The 21,949-nt window shown below is 40.8% G+C and overlaps 2 protein-coding genes across 3 annotated transcripts; both read left to right on the plus strand.

Moving 5' to 3' along the window:
• The first annotated feature begins 917 nt into the window (after positions 1 to 917).
• LOC115593169 (heat shock protein beta-1) lies at positions 918 to 5,847 on the plus strand. Its single transcript, XM_030436583.1, has 3 exons — positions 918 to 1,581; positions 1,714 to 1,777; positions 4,996 to 5,847. Exons 1-3 carry the CDS (start codon positions 1,197 to 1,199, stop codon positions 5,162 to 5,164), a joined length of 618 nt encoding a protein of 205 aa, XP_030292443.1. The 5' UTR covers positions 918 to 1,196; the 3' UTR covers positions 5,165 to 5,847.
• A 2,899-nt stretch (positions 5,848 to 8,746) lies between these two features.
• taok3b (TAO kinase 3b) lies at positions 8,747 to 21,258 on the plus strand. Of its 2 annotated transcripts, none has more exons than XM_030436666.1 (8): positions 8,747 to 9,710; positions 10,475 to 10,711; positions 10,871 to 10,999; positions 11,103 to 11,315; positions 13,007 to 13,246; positions 13,451 to 13,663; positions 13,866 to 14,048; positions 18,691 to 21,258. In XM_030436666.1, exons 2-8 carry the CDS (start codon positions 10,526 to 10,528, stop codon positions 18,850 to 18,852), a joined length of 1,326 nt encoding a protein of 441 aa, XP_030292526.1. In that variant the 5' UTR covers positions 8,747 to 9,710; positions 10,475 to 10,525; the 3' UTR covers positions 18,853 to 21,258. The 2 variants fall into 2 exon arrangements, with proteins under 2 accessions (XP_030292526.1, XP_030292527.1); XM_030436667.1 differs by having other exon boundaries at positions 8,748 to 9,710; positions 11,112 to 11,315.
• Positions 21,259 to 21,949: the final 691 nt, after the last annotated feature.

Below are 21,949 nucleotides of genomic sequence, written 5' to 3' on the forward strand. Positions count from 1 at the left end.
GTCGTTCATTAAAACTGGAGAACATCTGGTTGAAAAAATAACATTAAGTAGATTATAACACTTATTTTACATTTCACATTTCTTCATCTATTTCTTTGAAGTGCTTTAAAAATGCAATACTTGTTATGATGATCCAGGTTACGAGTGAGGTGACGCAGTAATGGTGGCTTGTTTACTTAAGCCTACATCCTGGATTCATCTACAAATACTAATCGTTCTTTACCATTCCACATAATTTACACAAATATTGTGTACTACTAATATTTTAGTCAACACTTTGGTTAGAAAATCATGTAACTTCAATCAATGAGGGCAAACAAAGGTCAAGGCAGTGTGACAACTCCAAGCATTACTGTATGTGTTTACTTACTTCAGCTATGTATTACTCAACATTTATGTTGTCATCAGTCTTTGACAGATGGGAAGGGGACAGATATTGCCTCATTTATAAATACCATTCCTCTCTGGGAGCGAATGGCTTGATTAATTAAGACGTGGCTCTGGATGTAAAATTCCTCACCAAAGCTCCACTGCGTCAATCTTTCAGCCAATCACTTTGTCCTGGATGCAAACATGTCTTTCACGTTATAATTTGCTCTGCATACTCATCGCATGACAATGATGAGTTTTCCTCCTTCAATCTTGTGTTTTCGAGCCTAGAAGTAACTGTGTTGTTTACTGTGTCTCTCTGAATGTACGCGCTGTTCCCTCGCATAACACAAAGCTGTGATTTCTGTGGACAAAGGGCACCAGTATGTGACAAGACTGCAGAGGACACTGCTGAATAAACTGTCTGCTTGCTGCTTCCAGAGTCATTCACCAACAACTTGCCACAGACACTCCAGAGATATAAATACAAATGATTAGCATTGTCCCCTCCATGTCCCAGGGCAACCGAGGAGTAACATCGCAGCTCATGCCATACCAAGGCATTCTCACCCCTTAGATCACACTTAACGCTGGACAAGTGTTAAAATGAATCAGCTGGGTATATAAAGTGTGTGTGAGTGGAGCATTACAGATGCCAAAGCAGCCTTTTCCTCAGACCTCCAGCTCACTTTCTGTCCAGGATAAAAATACAGCTGCCCCTTTGTTTAGTGTTCAGGTCATCAATCTAGACTTGTTTGTCCCCGTCGAGCTGCGGGCTTTGCAGTTTCAACATCCCTCTCCTTCCCTCTGAGCTTATTTTCTAGGATATGGGGGAACAAAATAAAATATTATCCCGTCCCATTTTCCGCCGGGATGTGAGCTGGGATCCTTTCCCAAACTGGACGCAGCCGAGCCGCATCTTCACACAGGATTTTGGCCTTCCTCCTTTCCTTGAGCCCAGTGATCTGGACTGGTTAGACTGGGCGAAGAAGAGACTGGGGTCTTTCAACTGGCCTGGGTACACACAGACTCCTCTTCTGCCTCCATTCAGTGGTCAGCACCCTGCGGCGCTGAACCAAAACAGGCAACAGACAAGTGGAGTGTCAGAGATCAGGACAGGGCAGGACCGCTGGAAGATTAACCTGGACGTCAATCACTTCTCACCTGAGGAAATTGCAATCACAACCAAGGACGGTTATTTGCAGATATCAGGTATACTGTGCATGTTCTCTGATTGTCCCACAAGATATTCGTGAGCTAAGAAACAAATAATGTGACCAACCTCAGGTAAAAGTATGTCATTTTCTCGACATTGTTTTCATTATTTTTGTTGTTCCTCACAAGGAAATCATGAAGAAAGGCAGGATGAGCACGGATCGGTTTCAAGGTGCTTCACACGCAAATACAAGTAAGTTGTCTCTGAGAAAATAAGGAATAATAAGGAATTTAGAACCATTAAATCTAAATGTAATGGTTTAAAGAGCCAGCGCACAAAAAAGGTCAAATACATATTTTTCCTCTTACCATTAGTGCCATTTATCCGTCTAGGTTGTTTTGGTGAGTTGCTTACTTTTAGAGATTAGGCCATAGAGATTTCTGCCTTCCCTTAAAAATAATGGAACTAGATGGCATTTGTCTTGTGGTGTCTCACCAAAAAAGAAAATTGAATAACTCAACAGCAATGTCTCTTTGAAGAAGTCACAACTTGGTTACTGAAGAAAATCCACAGATGTTGTTTTGAGCAGTTTCACATAGGAACTATCCCCAGAACCACCCCGCCTTTCCGAAACCCTGCTGTTCCGAACATAGACTTCAATTCATCGTAATGGCGGGGTTTCCCTTTTTTTCAAAGACCCCGCTATTCCGAAAAGTCTATTGGGGAAACCCCTCCATTCCGAAACCCCCCCACTCCGAACGGACTCAATCAGAAAGGAAACGGAGGCTGCGCATTTATCCTTTTTTTCTTTGTGGGTTCAAACGGATCAGGTGGCTGATTAACCGCAAAACAAGCCTACTTCATATAAATGACATAAAGCTCATTATGCTTCAGCTGGACAAATGGCTATTTTGAATTAAAATTACTTTATCTCTCGAGCCGAGCGGGGAGAGAAAAAATGTGTATTACTTTTGCTCTGTGGGAGATCTCCCACAACAGAGTGGATGAGAAAGCAAGGGGGACAGATCTGCCCAGCAAACATCAGAACGCAGAGTGCAGCCTTTGTCTGTCACCTGGTTCAGCACCCTGGACAGCTGCCTGTGTAACTGGATGTGGGAATTTGATGCATTTGAAGCCACGACATTTGGTCAGAAACGTCATATATAATAACATTGTTTCGAGTCGTAAACAGTTCTGTAAGTGTAAGAAATAACAATCAATTAGGCTATTAGTGTTAGTCCTTCTTCATATAAAGTTGTGTTACAGTCGCACAGCTGGAGACCGCTAACAAAGTTAGAGACAAGAGAGACAATGAATGAAATCCCGCGAAATGATGTGCGGTCAATATGACCGCTTATGGCTGAAATAGGTAAAACAAATCATATTTTCTTTTCCTTTTGTGTAATTTATATAAAAACTATTCTCAATTAAAATACAGACACTTTTAGAAAAATGGTTAGAAGTCTGTAATGTTTGCATTTTGTTTACAGTGCAGATTGATAACTTAATTGTGATAATGTTCAAAGTTATTATTATTATTATTATTATTATTATTATTATTATTATTGACTGTGCTAGGTATTATTTTCGTGGTTCTTGGTGCTTGGAGCAATATTGTTGTTGTGGCATTCATGCCAATAAAGCGAATTTGAAATGAATTGCATTAATAAACCTTTAGATTCTTGCCTATAGACTGACAAGTGTTGTGTTTACAAATGAGCAATACGTCCAGATTTCTTGAGATTTGTACTTTCAATGGGAATTTAAATTTAAATGTCAGGCGATGTTTTCTTCATGGAAATTATTTTTCGGGCAAGAGAGAGGGAGCGCGGACGGGGGATCCGTTAATTGTGTGACAGCGGAGCGGAGGGTCAGCAGTTGAATTTTGCACGCACGGTCAGTAGTATTAGTAGGTGTTTGAGGTTTATTACGTTTGCGGACATTATTACATTCAGTGTAATTATGTAACAGCCTTTGCACCCTTGCCTTACAGCGCCTTTGCGTGCGCACAGTTTGCGTGTGTAGGCCCGTGGTCATGATAGTCTATGGCTATAAGAGATGGATACACAATCAATTTCATGTAATGTTTATTGAATGCTTTTTTGAATTGCTTTTTTTTTTCAAAGACAAACTGAGCAGCAGTGCTCAATCCACTCATACATTGGTAACCTTCCACAAAGACAAGTTATGTTAAAACGGACGACCAGAGGGGTCATTCCCCGGCAGATCGCACCCATGGGCCACAGTTTATTTCAGAATCGTGCGAGTGCGGCTGGAAGTGGGGATTCCAGCACCACGGATAGTGCGTGTAAAAAGATTAGACAAACGTTTAAATGTGTTTGCTGCAAGCGAAAATATACTATATAATAAATGAAGATAGTGACATAGGCCTATTAGCAATAAAAAGCAATGAGTTGTGTGAATGCGGCCGGTGAGCGGACGGCAGTGTTTGATGTAGGAAGTAATGTAAACTTGAAAATCAATTTCGGAACAGCGGTGTTTAATTTCGGAACGGCGGTGTTTTGAGGGGAGGGTCGGAACAGCGGTGTTTCGGAGTGGGGGTGTTTCGGAAGGGTGGTGTTTCGCAATGGAGGTGTGTCGGAATGTCGGAATGTCACGGCGCCGCCCGAACCCCCACACATATGTACATCTAGCAGATGTCAGCGTGAGGTTTTCCCAATTAGCAAACGTCTTCCTAACGTAACTTCAATTCATTCGATGTCTGCAAGACGTATGTGCGCTATCTTGGATTTTCTGTCTGTCAAGCTAGCCTATAGACCATCAACTGTATCACTGCGCAAGAAAGCAACAAGAGGCTAGCAAACTAACTAAGGTAAGCTAGCTAACGTATCTCAGCGCAAAAGAAAACGCGCGTTCTACTGGTGAACTGGAGGCTACTTTATGGAGCTAATTAAGCTAGCTAGCATTAAAGCTAAAGCCAATGATGACGACAAATGTTTACATCTTGCTAGCTTAGTTAGCTAGGTAAACTAGCCTCTTGTTCATGAGAAGCCTAGTCGTTTCCTTCTGTGCGGCGGTATGGTTGAGGGATGTAGTTCCCTCATGAAACTGCTAACAACCAGTTCTGTTTAAGCAAGTCATCAAGCAAGAGACATTGCTGTGGAGTTTTTCAAATGTATTTCTTTGGTGATTTGAGCAGCAAAAGCTGAGTGCCATCTAGTCCCAAGACAGACATCTTTATACGGCTGATATCTCCAAAACTGAGCGACTCACGCCGAAACGATCTAGATAGATAAATAGCACTACAGGTAGTGGAGGAAAAATATGTATTTTTGATTTATTGGTTGAACCGTCCCTTAATATAAATGTTGTGTGTTGTATTTACAGTCCTCTAAAGAAATAAAGTTGTTGTGATGAGGCAACAATATAAAAGGGCTGCTCAGATGTAACATGACTTTGCTTAATTTGGCGTGTCACTTGCTAATAAACGTCCTCTTCATTTCTCAAAGACTGCCACAGGGGGTGGACCTGCAGCACATCAGCTCTTCGCTGTCCGGTGATGGAGTTTTGTCCATAGAAGCCCCCGCCCCTGGGACATCCGTCAGCGCCCCGATCAATGAGATCGTCATACCTGTTCAAATCAGACAGATGCAGGACTGTGAAAAGGGAAATGAGTAAAGTAGTCTAAGTTGTGCACAACAATCTTTGTAACACTGGAATAAAAAATAACTACTCTGTTATTTACTTTAAAAACAAGTTTGTTTTCATGCTATAAATACTATCTAATACCATATAATGCATTGTCAGAGGTAAAGCATCAAGCCCTGGTTACTTTTCAAAATAAAAAATGCAATGCATCTATGTAACACAGACCTGACTTTGAAAACAAAACATTGTTTTTGCTTGTCGACACCTATAAAAGCATTAGCATGAACTTGTATTCTAAAACACACCAGTTTTTAATGCACTTGTAAAACTAGCTGTAGTTTTGACCTTGCATGACTTGAGGGATTGCTGAGATTATGGCTGACAAGACTGGCCAAGAACGGACAGTGCAAGTAGGTTTAATTGTCCCAGATATTAGTTGATATTTATATGTAAGCTATAGTATGAGAGACAGGTACGTATTCCACAAAGTGTTTTGTGTAAGAGGGTAATAGAAAAATAAAGAATTTAGTTGAATTTTGCTTTTGAGGAGGAGAAACGCTGTAAAAGCAGTGGCACGGATTCTTCGTGTGTGTTTCCACTGAACAGTACATCGATTATTGGACAAGGAGCCTAATGGAGCTGTCCTCATATCATATAATCTTCACAAATGTATTAAACAGCTTGTGCCATATAAATAAAAAAATATAATGTTACCCTTCAGTGTCTTTTATTAATGATTTGTTGTCAGATTAAAGGATTAGTGGAAATCAGTATCGATAATCCGTATTGATAATTCATCCATCACTCTGTTTCTCTTGGCATTCCAAGTCCTGTTTAGTGTAATATTTGGACTTTTGACAGTATTTAAGTTCTTTTTATTTATGTAGACTTTCCCAGTTTCTCCACAGAACCTTAATGCAAAGACGTCTATCTACATCATCCTATTTAGCTATCAGAAGTTTACTACAGTGACTTGATTTCTTAAAAGATTTGCCACAAACATGTTATCAGACATTAAAGTGGTTCCCAAAATGGGGTCCTTGAGGGAGTTCCAGGGGTCCTTGGCATGAAAAAGGGTCAATATCTTATTATTTTCACCATAATGCCATCTTACTGTAAGTGACACAATGATACAATGTGTGACTGTTGGTTATGGATTTCGTACACTTTCTATTATATCACAATATCTTAAAGCAGTATCCTTATCTGATGAGATGTCCTGCGACAAGATCCTATTAAATGTAAGTCTTTGGTCAATTTAGAGGTTTGTTTTGAGAACCATTGTGGACAACTTTGATCTTCTACATGACTTGTAATGTCAAATTTCAAGGAAAATGTAAGATGAATGAAATGATTTATTGTATGTTATTGTATGTATTTAGCTGCTGGAAAAAAAGTTACACATTAATGTAAAAGCTGCTTCACTGTGGCAGCACAAAGACGGCTAAAAGGATCCAGAGTAAAAGTAAGTCACTAAACTGATCTGATGAAGTGACACAGTGACATCTGGTGTCTGAACTGGGTGTTACGTGTTAAAGTAACTGAATTACTGTATTTGTTCAGTATGACGACATATGGATTCATTCAATGTGGAAAATAATTGTCCAAAAAGAGGGTTTTGTTTAAAATACACACAAATGTGTACACTGATCTAACGACTGCTTTCTTGGTTTGTTTCTTCTGATCAGCTGTGACCTGCAAGAACTCCAAAGATCACATGAGAGTGACTTGATGAAGGAACAAACTGTAATTACATTTAATGTGAATACACAAAAGAGACACATCAAGTAAAAATAGAAAACAAAAGTGGCAGTAAACTAATTTCGCTGTATATTTAGACAAGGAAAATACTACGAGATGGTAATGATATGCTGATCTAGGAGCAGAGAACCTAAGTTATGTGGTGTGTAAATCTCTGACCAAAGATTAATGAACCATTAAACAAACACTGTCGAGAAAATATAAAGATTCTTTAAGGAATGCCAGGGGGTTTTCACAGAAATCGTTTGAGGTTTTATCTTGTACAAGATTCAAGCGAGCAAGAATCATTTCAAAACGGGAATAGAGGTCCAGTTTTGTTGAGTTTCATACCAAACTCGCCAGATACTGACGCCCGGGGTCCCCCAACTCAACAATCAGCTATGAACCTTTTTAAAGCAAAATAATTTCTCTCCCTTCATTTGTTCATTTCTTTCTTTTGTGCTTCCTGACCAACACAAAGGAATATGTCCGTTCAGAGAAAAACAAAACTTTTGGCGAACAGACTCTTAACATACATTAACACGTCCAGCGGATACTCAGTGACACCCCCACTGAGTTGCTCTGTGCTGAAGCCCCTTCCCTGCACCTTCAAAAAGCATCCCTCCTCCCCTGTCAACTTCCTGTTCAACATTCTTTATCACATTCAAACTTGGTACAACATAGTGAAACTAACCGGTCCCTGAGGGTCAGTGGACAGCCCAAACCAGTTGCCAGAGTGCCAAAGGAAACCAACGCAAGCACAAGGAGAACATGCAAACTCCACGCAGAAATCTCATTCTGTACACTAACACTGTATTGCGACGTTGCTATAGCTAGCCAGCTAATTGTTAGGTGGCTGCAATGGTCTAATTAGAATCACTAGCAGTATATACTATGCTGATAGTAGCAGCAGCCGTAACAGCACATTTGATGCGTTGAAATATACGTATTCAGCACTGTGGATAGAGGCCGCAGTTAAATGTTTGTCCCTGTTTGGCCCTCTAGTGGCCACGGCGAGTAATAGGAGAAATAACTTTCTCGTTGCCTATAAAATAAATAAAATTTAAGTTCTAAAATTTAAAGCAAGTTAGAGAGTCAATCTTACTGGACTTAAAGTCTGACTCCACCAAGCGTGTTTACAGGTCTTGGAGAGTACTGCTGCATATTTGGGGAAAAAAGTAGTATAAAACTTTTTGTGGCTGCAGAGGCATTGTGGGTAATGTAGGCACCACATGACATGAGGTGAAAAAACTGCTGGCGATAATTTGACTGCCTCTGAACCAAGTTTAATTTAAATTAAGAATACCTAAGCGCCTTTATAATTTACATTAGCTAGCTAACCAATCTAGTTTATGTAGGCCTTTCGTTTCTAATGCTTGCCTATTTCCAGAAATGTCATCAATATGCAGATGAAGTAATACAATAAATATCGCTGTTAATCTGCAAATGGACAGTAAAATGTCATAAAATGACATGCTGAGTTAGCGATAACTAGCTGCATGCTAACAGTCAGTGGAAATGTGTTTTTGTTTTGCAGGATGACAGATTCAGAGAGAGGGCGACAGACAAACTGTCATTTGACGGCTTCCAATTTTTGTTTTCAAATAATGTGAAAAAATAAAGACCTAATTGATAAATTATCTTTTTTAAATTTGAAGTATTTGACAGATGTATTATGTATATACCATTTAAATCAATTTTGCAACATGTGCATATTTCATTAAACCACTAAAACGCCTTGTTGGAGCGGTTGACACATTCAGATTCATGATACAAGAAATTAGCCGCTCCAATGTGAACGTTTTTTGGAGGAATTGGGGAAAAATTGCACACCTGTCCCCGGTCTCTCCCACCTGTGTCATCTCCATCGGTGTTCATCGTTCCTGACAGTATTAGTGGATCTCTCCAGTGATATTTCTCTCTCCTGCTGAAGGATCTGGTGATGGGAGTGTGATACTGAGGAAGTTGAGGCTCGCTGAGAGGTGCCTGTAGTATTGCGGTGTCTCTTTAAAGGAAGGGGGAGTGTAGAAGAGGGACAGAGGAAAGAGATGAATAGAAGGCACCAGAACCACCTACCATGACCAAGTGCGCTGTAAATGTAGGACAGAAATTCGAGTGGAATACAAACGGATCGTCGGGCGACACGTTCGGGGGGAAACCATGTTTGGATGTGCCTTATCTGATCCCAGTATTTTTCAACATGGTGCCACATGCGACCACTGGAACACAGGGAAAGTGATTTTTCCTCCCAAACATTTCTTGCATTTTGAAACGGAGAAGGAGAGTGGCGGTAAAACACATCCCTGTGCTATCTTCCACCGATTATCAATGGTAGGCATTGCATAATTCACCCTTCTCCACCGGAGCCGCTCGGTTCCTCCTCTTTGGGAAGAGGGGGACGCCAGCAGAGGAGGAAAGAGAAGGAAAAAAAAGAAAGAAGAAGAAGAAAAAAAAGACGACTACATCCAGTAGCTGCCTCCTCGGTGGTGCCTGCAATTGTTTGGCAATGCCCTTTTCTCTGTTAGGAAGAACTTGCAGACAGTAGCGGGGGATCAAGCGGGGGAAGGATGCATTTAAAGCTGGATGTGTGCTGCATTCAGGGAGATTCGGCAATAACAGCAGCTCTAGCAGGAACGGCGAGTGCGGCGGGCCTGGGAAGCACCCAGCCCCACTATCTCCTCCTTTTCCTCCCCCCCTGCAGGACCATGCTTGCGTGAGGGATGAGGCTGTGCACAGGGACACCAGGCCAGAGCTGCGGCCTACTTCTCACAAGAGCCGGTCTCTCACCGACTGCAAGATCTGTGAACACATTGCCACCATCAAATCAGCATCTTTGGTACGCGGCTCCCCTCTCTCCGCCGTTTGCATAGGAAATACGTGCGCGCGTGTCAGTGCGTGCGTGTGTGTGTGTGTGTGTGTGTGTGAGTGTGTGTGAGAGAGCGTGCGTGTGTGTGTGTGTGTGTGTGTGTGTGTGCGTGCGTGCGTGCTGGCGGCGGGAGGGGGGTTGGAGGAAGGGGGGAGGATGAGGAGGAGGTGAGGAGGGGAGGGAAGGGGTGTCTGTGTTCTCAGCTGTACATCTGTAGTCATGGCAACCGGATCCTGTTAATGGATGTCATTTTTTCCATCCTCAGCTCCCCTCTCTGCCTTTGCTTTTATGTGTGCGCGTTGCATTTTCTACGTACGTCGTATAAATCTGCCCCGATGTCTGTTACCAATGAGATTTAAATGATGCATTTCCACGTTCCTCTCCCACACGACAGTCCTCGACAGCCCCTCTCACAGACAGTAGTGGTGTCGTGTAAATGTGAGTTATTCATCGGCTGAAGCAGCTGATTGGTTAATTAATGGTTAATGGGATTAAAACAGCAGAGGCTTTGACCTCCTTTTGTGTGACACTGATGCTGGATTGTCAGACTTCTGTAATATTTATCAACTCTAGTTAAGTTATCTGGTTACCGTGGCTGTGTCTCTCCTCTACGTGGTCTCTTTTTAGGCCATATCTTGTGACTTACCAGCTATCTGTCTTCATTTTGCTGCTTCGTTTCTTTTACTTCCTGCTTCCTGTGTCCCCCCCCCCCCTCCAAACCCACCCACGTCTAGGTCATCAGGTAGATCCAGGAGCATGAGCAGGACTTTGAGCTGCGGGAGCAGATGTCTGGGTATAAGCGCATGCGGCGGCAGCACCAGAAGCAGCTGATCGCCCTGGAGAACAGGCTAAAGGCCGAGATGGATGAGCATAGGCTCCGGCTGCAGAAGGAACTAGAGACACATGCAAACAACACTTACATTGAGCTGGAACGACTGGCCAAACGCCACGCTGCTCAAACCGACAAAGAGGTAACAGCCTCAGCAGCAGGTGTTATTTATGAATGAGGTGGAAACCACAGAGGGTTTTTTAATTCACTTCAAGACCAAACTTGTGTCTGTGCCGGCTTTCTTGACAGTTTCGAGATCAATGAAGGGTGATAATTCGAATGTTTTAATGTCTCATCACAGATGAAGTCAGTGGCAGCTGAAGAGAGGAGGATCCAGCAACAGATTGTTGCTCAGCAAAAGAAAGAGCTGACTACTTTCTTAGAGAATCAGAAAAAGGAGTACAGGCTCTGCAAAGACAAGATCAAAGAAGTAAATATCATGAACAAACATGAGTTGATTATCTCCTGCATTGTATCTGATCAACATGAAACACATCCCTCTGTTCTGTCGTTCTTGTGCTTTCTATCTGTTGGCGTTACAGGAGATGAGCGAAGACCCTTGTACACCCAAGGAGGAGAAGCAGGAGCGTCTGTCCAGGCACAAAGAAACAATACAGCGCTCTCAGGCTGAAGAAGAAGCTCATCTGTTGGCCCAGCAGAGGCTGGTCTACGACCGGAGCTGCAGGGCCCTCAAACGGCGGAGTCTGGTCAGGAGGCACGAGTTTGAACAGGAGCAGCTGAGAGAGGTGATGTGGTTACCTTACATTACATAACAACTGTCAAAACTGAATAACATATTTGGATACAACTGTTGTTGTTTTTCTCACAAGATGTTTGGACACAAGGACATTTTGTGAAAAGATCATGATAACAGATTGAAGACCAGATTCCACAGAAAATACAGTTGTGTGGGTTTTGATTAAAATGTGAAGGATACGGCTGCAACTTGCATTCGGTTTCATTAACTGATTTTAATCTTTTAAAACTTCCAAGGGTATTCAATCCAGATTTTATATGATATAAACTGTGAAAAACAGTACATTCTCCCATTGGCAACCTGGACTCAACAAGGATCTGAGTGCTAATCTACATTGACACAGTGGGAAAGGGTCTTAGCAAGGCAGTAAACATGTCGGACCTCAGTACAACCCATGTTATACTGAAGAAAATAGCTAACTGGAAATCTTGACTCACTTCAAGCAGTGAGAGTGATTGTATGGTCTGTCTGCTGAAAACTAGAATGCACAATTGTACATTTTAACTTGTGTTTTTGAAGTGAGTCACATCACCTGGAACAAACAAATATGGACCTTGAAGTCAAAAGAACCTGAGGCATTTGTTGTGGCTATTGTTTAGGTCGTCACTGACTCAATTCATCCAGGTTTCCGACTACCTCAAATTAAGAAATTACTCCAAAAATTTTGAAATTGTATATAAAGTGATATGTCATCTACATACGTATATAAAAAAACACTAAATCAATGAAATATATAAGCAAAATAAATGTGATGTTAAAAAGAAGAGGACCTAAACTATGAGAACGTAGGTGCAATTACTTTTTTCTTTTGATAATGAGATAATTTATCACAAGATTTTGGCATTTTCAGATTAATCAGCTATTACAGATGTCAAGATGCCAGAAGCTTGCTGGCACGTCACTTCAGATTTATAATTAACGTTTATATGAAGAAAACACACGTTGTACTTTATATTACAGTTAGAGCGCAATCTGATATCACCGATTTGGTGTTGTTCATAGCATCATAATTAATGCTGCTCCAGGGCCCTGAGTGAAACCAATCACATTTTTATAAAATCATAGCTAAGTGACTCAGGGGAAAAGTCCGGGAAAAACACAACCTAACAGAGTATTGTTGTTGCCTAAACCCAACCAAGTATTGTTGTTGCCTCTAAACCCAACCAAGTATTGTTGTTGGCTCTAAACCCAACCAAGTATTGTTGTTGGCTCTAAACCCAACCAAGTATTGTTGTTGGCTCTAAACCCAACCAAGTATTGTTGTTGCCTCTAAACCCAACCAAGTATTGTTGTTGCCTCTAAACCCAACCAAGTATTGTTGTTGCCTCTAAACCCAACCAAGTATTGTTGTTGGCTCTAAACCCAACCAAGTATTGTTGTTGCCTAAACCCAACCAAGTATTGTTGTTGCCTCTAAACCCAACCAAGTATTGTTGTTGCCTCTAAACCCAACCAAGTATTGTTGTTGCCTCTAAACCCAACCAAGTATTGTTGTTGCCTCTAAACCCAACCAAGTATTGTTGTTGCCTCTAAACCCAACCAAGTATTGTTGTTGGCTCTAAACCCAACCAAGTATTGTTGTTGCCTCTAAACCCAACCAAGTATTGTTGTTGCCTCTAAACCCAACCAAGTATTGTTGTTGCCTCTAAACCCAACCAAGTATTCAAACTTCTTCTCCCAGGAGTTGAATAAGAAGAGGACCCAGAAGGAGATGGAGCATGCCCTAATGATCCGGCAGGACGAGTCCACCCAGGACATGGAGCGCAGGCAGCTGCAGATGCTGCAGAAGCTGCGGATTGAACTCATGCGGCTGCAGCACCAGACGGAGCTCGACAACCAGGAGGAGTACAACGGCCGGCGGCAGAGAGAACTCCACAGGAAACACACTCTGGAGCAGCGGCAGCAGCCCAGAAACCTCAAGGTGCCTGGAGCTTTGTCCTTTTGAAAACCGATTGAGTTGATAGCCAGTAAATATCAATTCACTCGAGTTTCTGATGATCCAAATGTATCAGTTAATTTAGGAAAGATACTGCACCACATCTTGTTCATTATTCTGTAGAATTATTTTGCATCCATGTTGAAATCTTTTTGATTACTTATTAGTGGAATTTTAAACCCTATGTAGACACTGGAGATGCAGATCAAGAAACAGTTCCAGGATACTTGCAAAGTGCAGAACAAGCAGTACAAAGCTCTTCGGAACCATCAGCTGGAGGTCTCTCCCAAAGGCGACCATAAGACCATCCTGAAGAGCCTCAAAGAGGAGCAGACACGCAAGCTGGCTATACTGGCGGAGCAGTATGAGCAGAGCATCAACGAGATGATGGCGTCACAAGCGGTACGATGATCCTTAATCCTTGATTTATTTGTTCAACACATTCGCTCTTCACCTCAGAAAAGTCCTAGTGCTCCATTTAAAGCCACAGTTGTTCAGTAAATCTTTTAGCAAAAACTTTTTGGCCTGCAGTTTGATCATAAAGGCCCAACCTTTGCCTGGTGTTAATGTGTTTGTAACTACCTCTGTCTCGCTGGGTCTCTAGATGCGATTAGACGCAGAGCAGGAAGCGGAGTGCCAAGCTCTGAAGCAGCAGCTGAAGCAAGAGATGGAGCTCCTGGACGCCTACCAGAGAAAAACCAAGTCACAGATGGAGACCCAACACGAGCGAGAGCAGCAGAAACTTGAGCAGAAGGTCTCCATACGCAGAGCGCACCTTGAACAGAAGGTAGGTTTAAGATCACATAAATACATGATGTGTGCAACAGTGACCTCAGGATAGGTAGGCAGGGAGATATATTATATGTTGATAGCACGATTACAGCAACACTTTCACTGTGAGATTTTACAGTTTAGTGTCTGGTGGTCCCTAGAGGCTGCATTCTTAATTACTGCCACAAATACAAAGTGCTGCGTGGCAGTAGATGTAGTTGGGGGTTAACCTCATTGTGCTGGTGATGCTCATCGCTGGCAGGTGAGGGTGAGGGTTAGCAGGAGCGGCTGGTGACTCTGGAGTCAGTTCTTAACTCAGTAAAGTCGTAAAAAGTGATTGCAGTGGACATGGAGATGGGCAGAACACTGGGCAAAAGCGTCACGTTTGTTCACAGGGATTGTGATGATTGAAAAGTCATGAGGGCATTTAGATGGATAGAGGCTGTTACTATCCAAAGACCTTCATTGGTTTTGATAACATTAGCCTCACATCCTCATTACAGTCTCACAGATCCCAATGTTGTGTGCATGAAATACAATAATAAGTGCAAATATTTTGTAGGGATGTCCTGATCAGGTTCAAGTTCGAGTCTGAGACATTTGATTTTGAGCAACTGCCGATACTGACTCCCGATCCGATACTTCTATAATACATAAAAAAAAATTAAGAAGAGTGAAGAAACAGATCCAGAATGTCCCTTATTTTTAATTTTATTCAACTTATTTCATCATTTAACACTTATCATAGGTGTAATTGGCAAAGAACAAAAAAACAGGAAAATATACGGCTCCACTATGTCTCTCTTTACATTTATTTTGTCCCGTTGTCGGCTTCAGCTAAGACAGAAATAGTCCGCCCCACACGTCCAACCTCTTGAGCATTAGAGAACTTTTTTACCATTATTTTCTATATTATTATAGATTTTTTATGGAAACAGAATCTGTTTCAGAAGTCAGTGGGCCACATGACATGGAAGCTATTGAGAAAAAAAAAATCACAATTTCTGCATATTATTATTCATATAAAATAGAGGAAGCACTAAAACACAATAAAAAGAGCTGTGCCTCATTTCTCCAGTTTGCTAATACAATCTGCAGCTGGATTGGAATCACTGGGCCACATGACATGGAAGGTATCGAAAACACTGCAATTATTTGTATTAATGTATTTATGCTAAGTAATTTAATGACAGTCCCTAAATCAGTTTCGAGCGATTAGGCGCGAGGCTCTGGGAGGTGAGCTGACCGTCCTCCTGCTGCTGACACTGGCTGAACCTCAGTAAAGTCACAGCTGGACCCGAGTGAATGTCCGCCTAATATCCAACCTTAAACTAACTTCACCCCAGTTCGATGAGTCGCCTGTTACAGCCTTGGAATAGGATGACGAGGATTTCAGTCACTCAACTTAAACAGTAACTTGTAGAAATTATACAAATAGCAGTAATGACAATAATATTCGATTTCAAGATAACTTGGGGTGTAGTGCTTTCACTGTGCACAACTTAAATTTGCCATTTGCCCGTGATATTAAACCTACAAAAATTTTTTTTTTGCGGCAGCGCTGAAAATCCAGCAGCAGAATGCATATAGGAGACAGGACATCAGATAACCTTCCGCAACGATTGCAGGCTCTTTGGTGGAGCTCTGCTTTCAATGAAGTTCCATCGTGACAAATGAATGGACTACTTGCGGAGTGACATGAAGACATGAATCAGAAGCACAAAAAACGTTGACAGCAGTGGCCGGTCATTATGTTTGCCAATACCTGACCCGTACCTTGCGCACACACATTTTACCCATTTGTTTTGAACTATTATAGATCTGATAAAAAATAATGAGAATAAATATACATAGGCTATATATATATATATCCCAATCGGGATGTAACGTCCGATTCCGATCGAGTCTAAACCACGTGATCGGCCCTGATTTTCGATCACGTGATCGGATCGGGACATCCCTGATATTTTGTTCGAATAGTTGTAGCCATGTAAGAAGTATAGCTCCTGGAATGGCAATGTTGTCATCAATAATGGATGAATCGCCTTTAAAAGTGTGTATCAAGTTCGTCCATTCGTGTCTTCATCAGGATTAGAGGTCAGCATCAGGACAAAATTTTTATCTATTTAATACTCTGGTTTATTATTAAATACCTGCATGACTAAGGAAATCAACCTGTGCTGTAGTTTTGTGCTTGTTTAGAAAAAACTAAGATTTTGAATACACTAAACATTTTAGCTGTTTTACATCAGCATGTTTACAGTGTCACTGTGAGCATGTTAGCAAGCCAACACCAGCATTAAGCTTATCACACTGCGTTAAATACAGCTCCACAGAGCTGCCAGCGTTGCTGCTGACTCATATCCTTGTTTTTCTTTTCTTCTAACCCCATTACAACCCAATCTGTAGAAAATATTAAAGTAGTAACCCTTCCATTGGCCACAAAATATAAAGCATTGGTATTACAAAGAAATATTTATAAATGTGTTTGTTAATGTTTTGTTTAAAAGGAAATTCACAGACACAAGTCTTATCCTACAAATATCTTGTATGCAAAGTCGACATAAAGTTAATTTATATAGCACCTTTCAAAATGTAGTTACAATTTGCTTATCATTGAAAACAAAGCAGAATAAAACACAAACAAAGTGACGTTCACACATGGTTGAAAATGTATCGTACAGGCATACAGGAAATAGAATGTGTTCATCCATGAAGGAGCATGAGTCAGCATTCTGTAGTGTCTAGTCCTCAGTTAATATCATTGCTATGTGCAATTTTTTTAATTTTTTTAAATTTAAATCTCTTTGGTGCGAGTGAAAATGTTGTTATGAAGTTGCCAGGTCTAAGGCCGATGATGTTTTTATTTTGGATTAATATTCTGATTATTTTCTTGATTGACTGATTCATTGTTTTGGCTATAAAATATATGTCAATTGTTAAAAAAAAGGAGCTAGAAGAGATGGTAGATTGTGGGAGGTAGAGCAGGACGTCCAGTAATCAGAAGGTAGCTGGTTTGATTCCCATCCCCCCTGGCTGCTTGATGGAGTATCCTTGAGCAAGATACTGGACCCCAATTTCTCCTAATGAGCAGGTTGGCACCTTTGCCTGGCAGCCTCTGCCATTAGTGTATGAATGTGTGAAAGTGACAAGTGTGTTGAAGCTAGTACACTGGAGTAGACTGAAAAAAGGGATATAGAATTGCAAGTCCATTTATCAGTTATAGATCAATAAATGAAAGTGACATATCACCTACATGTTTCAGTATTAGATTTTACACTTAAGGTAAGGGGAGCCACCACTGACATTAAAATAAATCCTTTAGGAACCACAAATATCTAATAATTCTCATGGCGATTTAGCAGGTAGCTTTTGTGATGGCTTATTTTGAAAGTCTTTGAGATACTGACAACAAAACCCCACAGCTAGCACGGCAAAACACCTTAATGGGATATTCCGGTATAAATTTAATCCATGGTCTAAATCACCGTGAAACTGTGTTAGACTCCCTCTCGAGAGATCAAATTAGCAGATCGCTAATTTACGGAGTTTTATCAACCTCAGAAACGACCACAGGACAACAAGACATTGCAGTAAATGGATCCAAATATAAACCCCCACCAAAAAGCCACAAATAATGCTCAGAACAGCACCAAACTTCAGCAACAGTACAAATAGGGTCTCAGCAAACAGTCCGAGGCATCTAACCTCCGCTAGCTTAGCTGGATTTCCACTGAAAAGCTGACTAAATTTACCACTCTTCTGCAGCAGTTTCCTGTTGACGGGAAGTCCCGACGACTCGATTAGTGCAGTAGAGTTCCGCGACTCATGGATGAAAATGTATGATTATGACTCCATGGAAAAGCAATCAAAGTTCATATGTGTCTTACCTGCCAGTTTATAACAGTTATTATCGAGAGTGGACAGGGAAAAGAACGGAATTGAGCATTTCTAATCGCACTCGGTAATCGTTGCGTCGAGACTTCCCTGACCCGGAAGCTGATGGAGGAGAGTTCAACTCTGTTTTTAGCATCCCAATAGCTTTCCTAGCTAAGCTAGCGAAGGTTAGATGCCCCAGACTATATGCTGAGATGTTGTGAACAGGTGCTGTTCTGAGCATTATTTGTGGCTTTTTGGTGGCGGTTTATATTTGGATCCATTTACTGCAGTGTATTGTTGTCGTGCGGTTGTTTCTGAGGTTGATAGAACTCCGTAAATTAGCGGTCTGCTAACTTGATCTCTCAAGAGGGAGTCTAACACAGTTTCACAGTGATTTAGACCATGGATTAAACTTACACCGGAATATCCCTTTAAACTGGCAATAGACACATTTTTGAGTTGAACTTATTGTTGTGATGTAAATATTGATTGCATAATGTAAAGGTTATAGAATAATGACATCATCTCTGTTTAGATTGGTTCACTATAAACTTGTGATTTAAGTCATACTGGCAGCTTTTCCTCTTGCTTCCACCTGTCGTGCTGTCTCCATTATACACTAAATGAATGATTGAACTATCGTGTTGTCTTGTGTCAATGATCCTTCGAAAAAAATGGAAACAATCCAGTTGTCTTTGCGATAGTGGTGCACATTAAGTTACAGTCTGTAAATGAGCGTCCATGTAACCAAATAACGGCCATCGTGTTTTTGATTACAGATTGAAGAGGAACTGGCCGCCCTTCAGAAGGAGCGTACAGAAAAGATCAAGCACTTGTTGGAGCGTCAGGACAGAGAAATTAACACTTTTGACACAGAAAGTAGAAGCCTCGGTTTTGGAAGCCTGGGATCTCTGGACTTCCCCAAAGAAGACAACAGATGAAAGTGGATTTATCTTTAGAGGACAACATATCCGTGCCCTTTTCACGTCCACTTGACCGTTGGTCACGTCCACTGTGGCAAAGCCGGATACCTTTCTCCATTGCTTTTCTTCTCTCTTAGATATCACATCTTTGAAATCGAGGCGTTAACGTGCAATGAGGACTTCTTTTGTGAAACTTGAAAGGGGGGGAAGTAAAAACAAAAGAATCTACGGCAACATGTCCATACGAATCAAAACCTAGTCAGTGTAACTCAAAAACAACTTATGTGTTCAAAACAACAGACTCTTTCCTCCATGCCATTTCCTCCTTTTGGTATGAATTGAATAAATCAGGAAATTTTAGTAAAAAATTGGCACTTTGATATGTTTAAGTAGAAACCCATCATGTTCGTATGATGCTTAATGTGTGTGTTACATGGAGGGACATTGTGGAATGTGAGCTGCGGACTCCCCCGTGGTGTTAAGCTGCTTTTTGTCTTTTTTTTTTTTTTTTTTTTTTAAACAAGTTTTTATTTAATTTCGTTATATTATTTTATGCTCTGAATGTGAATATTACTGTATGGGGTCACTGGACAAAGTCAGTTTACTCATTTGATTTTTATTTATTTTTTACTTTGGTCATACTTCCATATTGTGCTTATGCATACAGTATACTGTGGTCCCTCACTTTTCTAGGCAACAGTTTTTACCTTTTTCTTTCATTTGATATGTAGGATCAATTGGCGTTAGCTTGATCAACCCGTTTATCTTCTCACAACTCAAGATCCCACTTGGTAAAAACTGCTTATTATTGCATGCACTTTAAGGACAAATTCAGGTTGTGAAGTGAAGCATGAATCTGTCAGAGATTTTAGCTGTTTGTAAATAAAATCATTTCTTTTTTTTTTCTTTTTTTGTTTTCAGCCTATGGATACTGGACATAAGCGCCATATTTGATATGATGATTTCACAAATGCCTTTATTTAAGTTGTGCCTGAAGCAGATTTTAGTTACGTGTTTGTTATATCTATATTTTATTATTTACTGAGGCCGGCACCATTTTTAATTTTTTTTTGGTTTCATCTAAACTTGTGAATCATTTAATGTTCACTAATCAAAGTTCTTGTAAAGGAAAAATGGTGAGAATTGTGCTGTATAACTTTTGATATGAATATTTGTACATGAGAATATAGCTAGAACTTACAGAGACACTGGTCTATTACTGATAACAGAGCTTAACGATAAAGATTTTTGCTTCGTTTTTGTTTTATAATATAGAGATATGGTCATACGATAGCTCAATATATTGCTAAGTCGAATCACTAGACTCTCAGATTGTATAAATGCTGGTGAATGGAACCACAGACTTCTTATAATATCAGCGCGACGTTCTTTTATGGGATCGACGGTTCTACAAAAGCAAACACAACATGTGGGTCCAGATTGCGTTTGAGTAATTAGTGTCTAATGATCAGATTAACATATTTTTTGCCATGTTCATTATGGTCATTGAACAGGTTGCACAATGTTTCCATTTATACTGAATGGAAAGATAATTGTTTGGTGCTTAATTTCTAATACCACCTTTAGCCTTGTAGTTTTTTGTCTTGGAGAGATGATTGATTTTTACAAAATGTCAACATTTTGAGACCCCCTCTGAGTCAAAACACTACTAAGTTTTTCAAACACTCATGACATATTTAAGAGTACCCCATGCAGTGAAAACCCTCTCAAAATGAAGTATATGTATGAGAAAATAAATACTATTTTATCACGGGTCAGTTTTTTGAAACATTGTTTAATTAATGTGGTGGTCTTGAATGCAACCCTGTTACTTTTGGCAGGTCTTTCTTTCTTTTTCATTGCGGAGCCACAACTTGTATTAATGTTCGGTCATGTTCCTCAGAGGGCTGAAAGGTGGAAGACGTCCCCTGAATTAACAAAGTATTTTAAAAAAACGGAGGAATATAACGACGTTCACTTTTCTGATGGCAATAGAACTTAAATGCTCTTGTTTTACACGTTGGAAGGTAAACTCTGAACTTGTCGTGTGTTCCGAAGTTGAACGGCTCTTCTAGATTTTTCAGCCTTTTACATTTTCACAAAGACTTTCTGAAATTTGATGAAAAAACGTTTCTCATATGCAGTACGGCCTTTTTGTCTGGTCACACAGTATAACTTGAAGCCTTGCGGACAAATGGTTCCATTTGAAGAAAAAAAAAAGAAAAAAAAAGAAGTGCTATTGGGGTGCTTGAATAAGGTTTGCCTGAGAGCTTCAAAACAGTTATGAACTTACAGATTTGTGTGAATTTTAAGTTACTAGAAATATGTATTTAGTTAGAACAAAGGGGACTTTCCTAAACAACCTTATTCACCATTTCCTGTGCAGTTCAAAGACAAAATAAAAGAGATTCTGTTGAACAAAAACAAGGAGTCTCGATCGACATCCTGCATCTAATGACAGTGCATTTCTTGTTGCTTGTGGTTGAATTTCCTTGTAATGCTCTCTCATGTGGTTCCGATACTTCTCACTTTTGCTTTTCTTTGGTGTGACCCGGCGTGACCTACATTGTATATCCGATGCTGTTTATTGTGAATTACTGTAAAGCTCCAAACAGAAAACACATGCGGGTCAAAGATAACTCGTGAAAAGCAGAACCTTAAAATGGGAACAGGAGGTGAGAGGGAAGTTGCGCTGCAGAGCGTCCAGCGTCTTCGAGGCTTCCTTACATTTCAGGGTCCACTTGCTTGACTTAGGTGTTGATTTGGGGCTTTTTATGGCATGCCTGTGCTGTTGACGCTGGCAGGAATCCGACTGTAGTTTCCTTGAACTGTCAACGTCTGCGGCACCGTCTGTAGCAGTTGCCCTCCTCACCGCAACCCCTCTCTTATCCCCCGGGGCAAATGGAAAGCCCCGAGGATGGCAGCAGAGTGGTTAGACTTTACCTGAAGTAGTGCTGACTTGAGTTGTGGTGCATCGAGTTCCCCCACTCTTTTCTCATGTAGTCAGTGGTTTCACAGCACTGTGGCATCTGAATGCACCTAGATGCGTGATTATCATAAAAAAAAGGTGGGGATCTTGAGCTGTCTCAGTTTCAGTGCAAAGTTGTGACCTGCC

Source organism: Sparus aurata, chromosome 12 (assembly GCF_900880675.1).
Source record: "Sparus aurata chromosome 12, fSpaAur1.1, whole genome shotgun sequence".
NCBI lineage: Eukaryota > Metazoa > Chordata > Actinopteri > Spariformes > Sparidae > Sparus > Sparus aurata.